Source organism: Pocillopora damicornis, chromosome 10 (genome assembly GCF_964200805.1).
Source record: "Pocillopora damicornis chromosome 10, jaPocDami1.2, whole genome shotgun sequence".
In the NCBI taxonomy this organism is placed as follows: Eukaryota; Metazoa; Cnidaria; class Anthozoa; order Scleractinia; family Pocilloporidae; genus Pocillopora; species Pocillopora damicornis.
In genome coordinates, this window is record NC_142679.1 from 12,831,296 (window position 1) to 12,842,638 (window position 11,343).

The window sequence follows — 11,343 nt, forward strand, 5'->3', positions numbered from 1 at the left end:
ATACCGTTATTTCGGTGAGATGATTAAGATTTTGTGACACAAATTTCGTTTGGTGTAGATGTCTCCTGCCATTCTTCGAACCTTTGGAGATTAAATTATTTCCAGAAGAAAATGCAAAAATAAATTACCTACCTTAACGCGATAGGACTTCACTTGGCCGTTTCAAAGGTTATTTTTCATTGTGATTCTCAACTCTTCGCTCGCCTTATATACGTTTCTATTTTCAAAATCCGGTCCGGTCGAGAGGAATATCTTTTGAGACGATCAGAGCAAAATTATGCTTTGTTCCTTTTCGATAAAACTTCCTCGACAGCCTTAAAGACTTCCAAGTCGGCTAATTTTTTTTTTTTTTTCGAAGTGTCACTCTAGTCACTTTTTTGTTACTCAATTTATGGGAACTTACATTCAACACAAATAATTAAATATTGCCGTTTTCTTGAAATAACCAAGGTAAGCTCCTGGCATTGAAATTAAATCGAATCTGATAGACATAGCTTAATTTTAGCAACACTGAATATTTTATTCTTGTTCTTCAAGTTTTGTTTGATATAACTACAAATGGACTTTGCCGATGCAGACATAACTGGCTCCCTAATTTGTCAGTAGGAGGAGGACAAATTTCTGTTTGTTCAGGGATCACTGATTTGTGTTCCGTTTACCCCAAATAACAGTGAGTTTAACGATATCCTCGTTATTCCTTCCAGCAAAAACACCTCAACGTTCCGTTCTTGTGTGACTTTTATCTATTAGACATTTGAGCACTTTCAGCAAAATGGTATTAAATAGGCATCACTATGACAAATTTAACACAGGCCGCTGGATTTGAGTAATAAAAACTGGCTTTGAATCATGAACGCGATATGATTAAATCCAGGAGAGGAGAAAGGCTACGAATTTAACACGCACATTGGGCACGTTGTGCGGCATCAGTTCTTTTACTATTACACCTTCCATACTGGGTGGTTAGAATAAATTCAGGGTTTTAATCAATTCTTCAAAGATAGTTACTAAGGAAGCTTGATCCTTAAACTAAACAACGGAAGTCCTTTTTCAGATTTCCTCAAGGAAAAAGCGCTTGACGCTGTTACAAAATGTCGTTTGTTATTGTTTACATTATGTTTGTGTGTCAAGGATGCGTTACCACTGCATACATTAATAGAACACGCGGAAGTGTGTACATGGTTTACGAAATTTCACGGCAAAAAAAAAAAAACTAGCGTTCACCGTCGACTAAAACGGAAAACGCGGCATTTTACAAACGTTTACCCATGTTTTGCGTACGAAAAATCCGACGTGTTCTGTACGTTTTCGAATCGGTGAATCCCAGTGTTCGTTCCACTGTGCGGTAGTTTTCCTTCGCGGTAAATGCAGGTAAACAAATCATTTTCCGGCATTAACCGCTCAGTTAACGCACTGCAAACAGCTTGTTTTCCTTTTGTTTATTGGCATTTTCCCAGTGTACAACAAAGTATTCACCGCAAAAAACACGCATTTTCCTGGAAGATTAATATGTGTAAATGCAGGAAAACGTAATGATTTCCTGTGTTTGCCGTTCTTACAACGCGTAGAAAATGTTATGTTTTCTTTTGTTCGGAACCATTTTTGCACGGTTAACGAAACGTTCACAAGAGTTTTCCAGTCGAAAGCATGCATTTTCCAACATTTCTTCCCAATGGTGAATTCGAGCAAATTCGATGAAACGCATTTTCTGGCGTTTTACCGTTTATTACTGTTCGGTTATCCCATGGAAAATAACAGTTATTCTGCCATTCACAGCCGTTTTGCGCATTCCAACTTCATATTCACTAGAGTTAACCAGTCGAAAACATGCATTTTCCGGTATTTTCTCTGCAACGGTGAACTCGAATTAATTCGTGCAAGGCATGGTTTTTCTCGCGTGTACCGCCGCTCGGTTATTATATGATATGAGTTCAGTTACAAGGCGAGAAGTATCCAGGTTATTCAATGTATAAATGAAAATGAACCATAATTTTGAAGGTTTAAAAATGCGTTACAGACTGGGTGCGAATCTTTGACAAAATACCGCTAGTTATTGACGCGTCACCACACTTATGACAAAGCTCTGTCCACAACGACTCTCCATTAGTCTGTGTCACTCACCAGAGGATTTTACCGGAGGATTCAAATGATATTTTTGAGATTAAAGCGGCATAACTTTTCGGTTTTACGAACAGAAAGAGGAGAAAAACAAAGGCTACAATAAATAATCCTATGGTCAGATAACTTGTACCCTGAAGCAAAAGTAGGCGTCAGTTCTTTTACTATTAGACGTTTGCGTGGAAGAGAACTGGTTTCATTCAATTGTTTATAATCCTAAAACTGAGAAAACAAAGGATATCCTGGTTATGGATATCCATACACAACACCACTTCAGGCCATCAAATAGTGATGGTAGTCATCATGAAATTCCTTGTTTACTTAACATCGTGTATGCCCTCAGTCGCTTGTAAGAGATCAGAAGCAATGACTTACATGTATCGTCAACGCGCGATATTCTCTGAGTTGTACAGTGATATAATTTGGCTTAGATTTTGACGCTCCGAGCAGACATGACTTGGTCCATAGAGAAAAAAGTCTAGATATTTAGGCTGCGAGCCAGTAACAAAATGTCATGAGTTGTAAACATGTTCCCGGCTTTGCTATGTCTCAGAGTTTATCCCCAAAATACGTCATCAGGCTAAGTCAGATGGTATTTTGACATTAAACCCCATTAAAATCATTACACAAGATCGCTATTGGACTTTTAGCGCTCAAGTGACTCAATGTACTCACGCAAGGTTTCATCATAAGGAGGAAAGTTTGAGCTCAGATAGGAAAGACTGTTACGGTTTATAAGTGCATATTTGGGAGCATCGCAAAATTCAATGAGTAAGATCTGGAATGAACATGTTACACGGCAGCTTTGGAATACCGTTACCCTTATTTATATCCCTGGAGCCTTAAAATCGATCCACTGTGCACTGCGCCAATAAATTTTCAATCCACTGAGGGCGATTTTCTGTAAACAGAATGAACAATGTGGAGAAACTAAAAAAGGAAAGTTCACAAAGCAAACGGCAGGGCAGAAATCTAACATTAATTTCCGGATATTAGGGATCTACTGCAACTCGAATTCGAACAAACCAAGAGAAACTTCACACGATTCACTTTCACTCGTCTTTTGTACTTCACCATACCGTGAAGAGAGCTAATCATCTCATTTATTTAACAAATTAAATAAAAACATTTTGTTGAATACGAAAATATCAACATGATCATCAAACCATTCGCTCAACTTTTTTGCTTTCATAGACCTTGATGTAGTAAGCTTATTTCTCTATGTTACAAATATTTATGCACTGCTAAAAAGCTATACGTATGTACAATTTTTATTACTTCTAAAGAGCAGATGTCATTTATAAAAGTCGCTTTCAATTAACTTTTTTATTTGCATTTGCAATCCGTGACTAATGCTTTTCCACACGCATCAAAGTACTCTCTTATTTCTTCGCAATCTGGCGAAGCTCTGGGTCCATTGTTGCAACCCCAGCTTGTCTTCTTACAGGTAACCGTCGTCACCTGATGGTTACCACAAGGTTCCACTTTTTGAGAGCCTTTGAGGACACATGAATGAATACCGCGATCGCGAGTGACTCGATGGTGGAATAAACTAAAGTAGTTCTTCTTGCTTCTGTTACGACGTAACGCATTTCGTTCTTCAATTGCGTTACCAGTCTGATCACTGTCACGATAGGCGAAGTCTTCATTCTGCTGAGCGAGGCCGTCGAACGGAAATGGAGCAATCCTTACCACATGAATGAGAAGTAGGCAAAATAGGGCGATGATAGTCGAAATCTGCTTACAAAACAACAGAAGAATGCAGCAGAAAAGTGAGTACCTCAATGCGTGGGCAAGTCTCGCCCCTGGCGCTCTCCTTACGTTTACCCTCGCTTGCCTGAAAAACTCATATAAATGGCGCCTGTGCAGCAAGATAGTTACCCCTGCTACGTCCGAAGCCAAGAAAATATGTTTAGCGAATCGCGCGGTCACAAATACGTGTGTAGAATATTTCCAAAAGAGTTTGAAAATGTTTCTGTTTTCTTTGAATTGGTTATTCAATAGACTAACTTTCACAATAAAAAAAAAAGGTATAATTGTTTTAGAATTCAGCATTATTCATTGATCTTTAAAGCTTTGATGGTAAGCAGGTGTAATACGAAAATCGCTCATTCCACTCCATAAGCTATATCGGTCCTTAACCAATCAAGAAGAAGACATCTTGTTGAATATACAATATGCGATTCCTTCTCGACGCCTTTCGCGTCGTTTAGACGCATCGTGGACCCACTTTTAGCGAAAGGAATCATGGATATTAATTATACCAGAGATGGTTATAAGAGGAAAGGAGTCAAACACTAAAAGGTAGCGTTTGAAAAATTTTCACACATCGATCTCGACAAAGTCGATTTCAATCAATGTAAATTTAATCTAGAGCTATCCTCTCTTCCCCTTCTGGGGAGGTCGTAACGCTTTCAAACTTTTCAAACTTAAAAAATTGTTCTTTGGAGGTTTAAGGCTATCTCCCTTTTAGGAATGATACTAGGTAATACTGAGACACGAATTTCATTTGGCTAGATGCCTAAACTTAGTAGATATATGTCTCACATTAGTTTTCAAAGCCTTTGAAACATTAGCGGACTATATCTAGAAGAAAATGCCAAAACAAAATTACCTTGACATGATAGGCCATCACTTCACCAGTAAAGTCTGCAAAAAATCTTCTTGATCTAAACAAAAACCTTTAGAAAAGTAGTTTTTCATTGTGATTTTCAGCTCTTCGTTCTCCTTATATACGTTTTCGTTTCCAGAACCCGGCCTGCTCAAATTTCAAGGAATATTATTGTTTGCAATTTGAGGAAATTTCATCCATGTTCCCTTTTATAATTAACTTCCTCGACAGCCTAGAAAGCAACCTAGTAACAAGGCTAATTTTTACGGAATCATTCTCACATAAACTTTTCGAAAGTGGAGCAAATGACATTGAACACAAACGATAAGATATCTACCACATATTTTTTTTCTTTTAACGTTTGTGTGCCAACGATGCGTTACGAATAATTATATATATAGAACACGCGGAAATGGGGACTTGAGTCATGAAATTCCTTGTTTACTCAACCCTATGCCCGTATGTTCGTAGATCAGAAGCAGTGACTTATCCTCAGTCAGGCGGTGTTTAACGTAATGCACGGTGATAAATATCAGGGCGAAATAACACAAGCTATACATTCAATAATGTTTTTGAGGCTCTAAGCAAATAAAACTTGATCAAAAAAGAGGTCGAGATACTCAGGGTGCGAGCCAACTTTAAATACCATAAGTTGTGGACATGTTCCTTTCTCTTATCTTAAATTTTTATCTACAAATATACGTCATCAGGCTATGTAATGTAGTGTTTTGAAAATAAAGCCCGACATTATCAGCAGACGAGATGTGCCCTCACACTAATAGACTTTAAACACTGGAATGACGACAAAAAACAAATGAAGTTTATTGAATGATAAAAGGAAAGGAAAGGAAATCCTGTTTATTTGTCTAAAAGATTACAAATTACAGAGTGCAACAAATATATATCGTGAATCATCGCCAAAAATACACCAAAGCTTCGCTCGCTGCTGAATTACGAATAAAGCTCAAAAATTCTCGCTCAGAAATACCACATCCTAGCACATTCCATTCAGAAAAAAAGGCAAAATATTAGTAAAGAAGGAAAAAGTTGAGGATACATGGATGTCAGATACTCACAAACTGAACAAGTCCAAACGTTTTATGTTGACCGATGTGAAGAAGAAAGATCTGAATTAGGACATTTGACGTAAATATTGAAGCAGCGTTGTCATGACGGCTTTAGCTAAGATAGAAAAGAAAGTACAGCTTTTAAGTGCGTATATAGTGACACTAAACCACTCAGTACATTAAGTAAGCTTGCAATGTATATGTTACTCGGCAGCTTTGAAATTTCCCTTATCCCTGAGGCCTTAAAATCGAATAACGTCCAAGATCACTGATCTTTGTAACGATTCATTTTTGGCCAACTTAGCTCGGAACACTCGTTTGGCAAAGGGGATGGCAGAGATCAGTCGCTTACTTTCGGATGCCGAGGATCTACAGCAACTGAACCTCGAAAAACCAGGAGAAACTTCACAAGATTTGCTCTCACTCGTCTTAAATACTTCACCATACTCTCGAATATGAGTCAATGTATACCGAAGTTTCAGTTTTAAGCTACTAGGCGGTTAGATCTCATGACGGCGACGCCTGGGAAAACGTCGCCAAAAAACGAACTTTTGCGAAACGAAGATTTTCGTAACTAACAGTGCATCATAATGTCCAAGCCCGCGCCTGACGTAGAAAAAGCTCGTGAATAAGAGTAACATCACAAAAAAATCGCCAGATGTTGAACTTATGAAAGTAATTTTCAATTAATGTCGGAGTAACAGTTGATCGTACAGTTGAAACTCCGGGTAAGAGTTATTCTCGATTTCCGCCGTTTCTTGAATCAGGTCTTCGCTCCTCTCGAGAAGGAACAAGCTCGGAGAAGAGCACAGGCTCGTTTCTCGGACAGCGGTTGGTAATCGAGCCTAAATGAGAGTAGGTTTTAACCCTTCAGCCCCTGAGAGTGACTGATATAGCATCTAATTTCTCCTTACAATATCATCCCTGAAACAAAAATGAAAGTTATGAGAATAGAGAAGATGATCACCAACTTTAGCAGCTCTTGATTGTTCAACAAAATTCTCCTTGTCAGCCTCTTTCGAAATTTATGGAGAACAGTAAGGAGAGTATGCATCCTGATGTATGGGCGTAAAGGGTTAAAAAAACTGTTGTCGGTGATCGACATTTCACAACCTTAGCGGAATTCGTAATCAGGAGTTTATCATGCAGTACCAATATGGTTCAGAAGACTTTCCTTTTAGCCACAAAGTTCTTGTCTTTTGGCCCACATTCAGATGCCCCTCTCCTCGCTCTTAATAGTTTGTACTGATAGTCCTTCTCTTTATAATGATATCATGATGATATGATACATGGCATTACATAAATCTCAATACTTTACAAATATAACGAATCCCTAATTCACATCTACAGACAGACAAAATTATATTCGTATAACTACAAGATATCCTAGAGCTAATTATACATGATTTGATATAATTTTTATAGGTTTAATCTTGAGAAGTAAATATTATTATACAAGATTATCATGAACCCAATGAACACGTAAAATGCTTACTTTCAGAAAAAGTAGCATAAGTTCAAAAACGAACATATTTTTGAGCATAATCCAACCGATTTGGAAAAAGCAATGTGACATTAAGGCAAACAGGCGTTAATGTAGCGGCAACGACTTCAGCTTCACAGTGCTGATGAGATCGAACTATACTGAAACAGCTGTCCACAGTTACCTTTTCTCTTTGTTAAACCGCAGTCGCCAAACCTTTTTATGGTGCTCTACGACTTGTGATGAGCCCTTGCAGTCCTTGCAGTTTAACATACCTTTATCTCCTGTATTGATAGCAATAATTGCCTTACTGAGAGGTGAGACCATCAGGATCTTGCTTTAGATGATTTTTCAATTAAAATTTCTTTTGGTTTTGATTATTTTGTGCTACGAGGTTTCGAAGTCGTTTGTCATTGCATTGTCTACATATCTAAACCTAGACGAGTAACTGTTTGTCCTTTCGATTACACCCGGCGAGGTAAATCGACGAGACTGCTTAACTGTTTATTCTTTTGATCACACTCGGTAAGGTAAATAAACGAGACTGCGTGAAATTTTCAGAGCATTTATCATTGTGAGCAATATTGCTAGGACTACCACCTCTGTGGACTTGAAATCACTTTTCAAAGTAGCATAAGTAAGGTCAAATAAGATTTGCACGCATCTTTGCGATAATCTTTCATAAAAATAATTTTCGCACGGCCTTCTAATGTTCAAACAAAGAAATTCACCCTTTTTCCCCTTAAATTGACTAGCATCTAATTTCTCCTCTCAGTGTCCCCACTAAATCAAACTTTAAGGTCAATAGACTTACGGAAATAATTCCCCACTGAAAAAAAGCCCTTGATTGCTAAAGAATTTCATATTTTCAGTGCCATAAGAAATGAAAAGAGAACAGTATGAAGAATGTTCGTACTAATGCTGGGGTGCAAAAGCTTCTACACAACCTGCTTCTCAGGATCTCTATTTTTCCCGCCCTCTCTCGTTCCGAGGGTGAAAAAAGGAGAGGCCCTGGTAACGAGGCAGACACAGTATCTCAGTACGTGACACTTCTCACATCCAATTTTATCAGGAACTCCAAAGAGCGAGTTATTTAAGCGTCTTGCGAAAAGACTTTACTAGTTTACGATCACTTTTGTGATCTTTTCTTTTGGGGAATGAATTCTTACGTTCTCCATGGTTACAATCTACCAACTGTAAAATGGCGGCGGAAAAAATATCTGTGGGAAGTTTTAAATTTCCTATTCTTAATTCTACGTGGCACACGATATGTCAACTTGCATCCGTCAGGCCCGAGCCCTACTCAACACGGAGATTCATGAATCTTTGATCTGTTACAATATTTTGAGATGAAAAAAGAAAACACGAACAACATTTGAGCTATTGCGCTGTTTTTAAACAGACCTTTTCTCCCTATGAAAGCAGTAAATCGCCACCTGAATACATATACGCAATCTTCCTATTAAGTTGCACCTAAAGTTCAGTATGACATAGTTTTTAAATTTTAGAAAAATTAATCCTTGGCTCTTTAAGTTTGCCGTCGAACAGTTTCGGTGGCGATTAGTTAGTCTGTTAGTCACATTCACTAAATGGTTTATTATCGCCGTAAATTTGGATCTATTCTTCCCTGCTGGATGTTTGTTCTTCCTAACTCCATTAATCTGTTTACTATTCAAATAAAGAAAAATTTCGCCTTAATACCGTACCCGACTCTACTTCGGTTTGTAACATTGCTTTACTTCCACTTTCCCTTGTAAATAATTGCTTAGTCACACTCAAAACCTGCCCAGTGGGCTGAAGGAAGGAACTTTATACAGCAAATGTTATGCTTGCAACAACTCCCTTAAACAACTCGTTTACTTCGCAAGGTTTAAATATCTCTTACTCGCATCGACGTATCCATTAGTAAGTGTACGTGTATAGAAAAATCTGGGGAGATTATTAATAAAAATATAGAAACGAAAATGATTTTTATTGCACTATTGTTGTATATAAATTCAAAAGCGTTTTACATTAACTACAACAAACTACTGAACTGAACGATGTCCTGAAAATAAATTATTTTAAAGTTATTTTTAAAGATCAAGAGGCTGCTACAAGTTCTAATCGCCATGAATGAGAGTGAGCGCAGATGCGATCCCCAAGTGTTGAGAAAGAACAGTAGAATTTGTGTCGACGAGCGAAGAGTTTAACTAAGGCTGGTTTATGGGACGAAAGATCTTTCAATGAAGGGCGAGTGTAGATTGTTTAACGATTGTTTTGCTTTTATCATTAATGTTTCTTTTTTCCAGTATTCCAAAGTCTGCTTTAAATTTTAAAGAAATCCTAGAAACATCATATACAAAAAAGCCAAAAGGGGAATGAAATGGTAGGAAAGATAATCCATTTAAACGCATCTTCGCGATTGTCAAGGTAGGAGCCAATCCATCTTTAAAAAAAAAAGTAATATTCCTAATGCTTAGAAATTACCTTTTTGGTTGTTTCCAATTTGGAGTTGACAATTGACAGCATCACTGTAGCTCACGCCACTTATAAGGCATCAACTTAAGATAGTGCTCTCTATTTTCTCTCGACACAGTTAAAGTAATTACTCTCAACTCAATAACGACATTGCACTGACAACAAAACGCACGGTCAGTTTGGAAATTTTTGCGAAAGCCAGTCCAGTTGATCTGTTAGAAATACTACTAATCCAATTGAATTAAAAGGATGTAGAATCACAATTCATTATAATGAGGTGACTACGTTGCACATATAAAAGAAATATACTGAATGGTTAACTTTTGTCTTGCATAGCAAGGAGGCCGCAATAACATCATCATCGGTCACTGAGAAAGCACATGAGTAATGAAATATATCTTTCAAATTCCACATGATTTTGGTATTCTATATGACACAATATAATAACCAGAGTCTTCGTATCAAACCTACGAGAATCGTTTGCGATTGATTTCTAAAGGCTCACAGTTATGATAAACAAATTCAAATTGTTTTGCCATGATCATCTCTATGATCTTATCATTCGTTGGGTCTAACATATTTTAGAGTTATTACATGAAAAAAAAGTGCTATGTGTTCTTGATATTTTTGTCAGCACTGGGTTTCACCAAAACACTCTTAAAATCTCTCTATAATATGGATTGGATGAGATCCATCAAAAATTATTCAATCTAAAATTTTCCAATCCTTTGCTTTATTTCCATCAATGGACCATGTATCTCATTACGAAGACGTTGCATTTTTTTATGATGTTCTCCCTTTGTGCTCGGCCACTCGAAATATGTTTTCGAAATATGTGTTTAGCTCAGAAGATGATTGGAAAGAGCTCAAAACATACACGTGGGAAAGTTGAAATCATAAACCTTTGAAGTAATAAAACGAAATCTTTCCTATAGGTCAACAGCTCAGTCTGCTCTAAAGCAATATTGTTATTTTATCCTATAGAAAATCTTACCACAGTAACTGTATTAATGATGGAACTAGCCCCTGAGTTTCACAGGCTCTAGTGGTAATTATACTTTGATATCGTGTAGAAAAAGCCCCTGCATGATAAGAATAATAATTTACTGAATTAATTTTGATATCCTCATCATCATATTGAACAACTCTAGAATAGTTTGCTCTGAGCTAAAATTGGTTGGCGTATTCACATTATCTGCATGGAAGACGACCCAAAATGATTCGAGTAAATCCCAAGCAAAAATCAATGACAATTGCTTACTTATAGGTACTGTTTTCTAACAATTCAGTGTTGCTCTTGTGTTCTCAGTGGTTGATTCAGACTACTGCTAGCGTTATGAAGTTTTCAAGTCAAGATGATCCATATTATTCCCGTAGATATGAAAGAGTTCAAAACTCATACAATCAAAATACACGGTAGAATAATAACCATTTGCTAAGTTATCAAAGATATGCAATTTAATCTAGCAATACCATTTACTGTATTGTTTTAATTGTAGATTCGAAATTTTAAATTTAACCCATGATAAAATATGTTTCACCTAATCAGAAAGAGTCCAACATGAATCTGTAGAGATACAGTCTTCTGCTGTGTGATTATTTTA

General features: G+C 37.1%; 1 protein-coding gene across 1 annotated transcript; it reads right to left on the reverse strand.

The window, feature by feature from the left end:
• Positions 1 to 3,163: 3,163 nt before the first annotated feature.
• On the reverse strand, positions 3,164 to 4,870 carry LOC149038989 (uncharacterized). The gene is made up of 2 exons (XM_089183657.1): positions 4,733 to 4,870; positions 3,164 to 3,855 (listed from the first exon to the last, which is right to left on the reverse strand). Exons 1-2 carry the CDS (start codon positions 4,748 to 4,750, stop codon positions 3,445 to 3,447), a joined length of 429 nt encoding a protein of 142 aa, XP_089039783.1. The 5' UTR covers positions 4,751 to 4,870; the 3' UTR covers positions 3,164 to 3,444.
• Between the last annotated feature and the right edge of the window lie 6,473 nt (positions 4,871 to 11,343).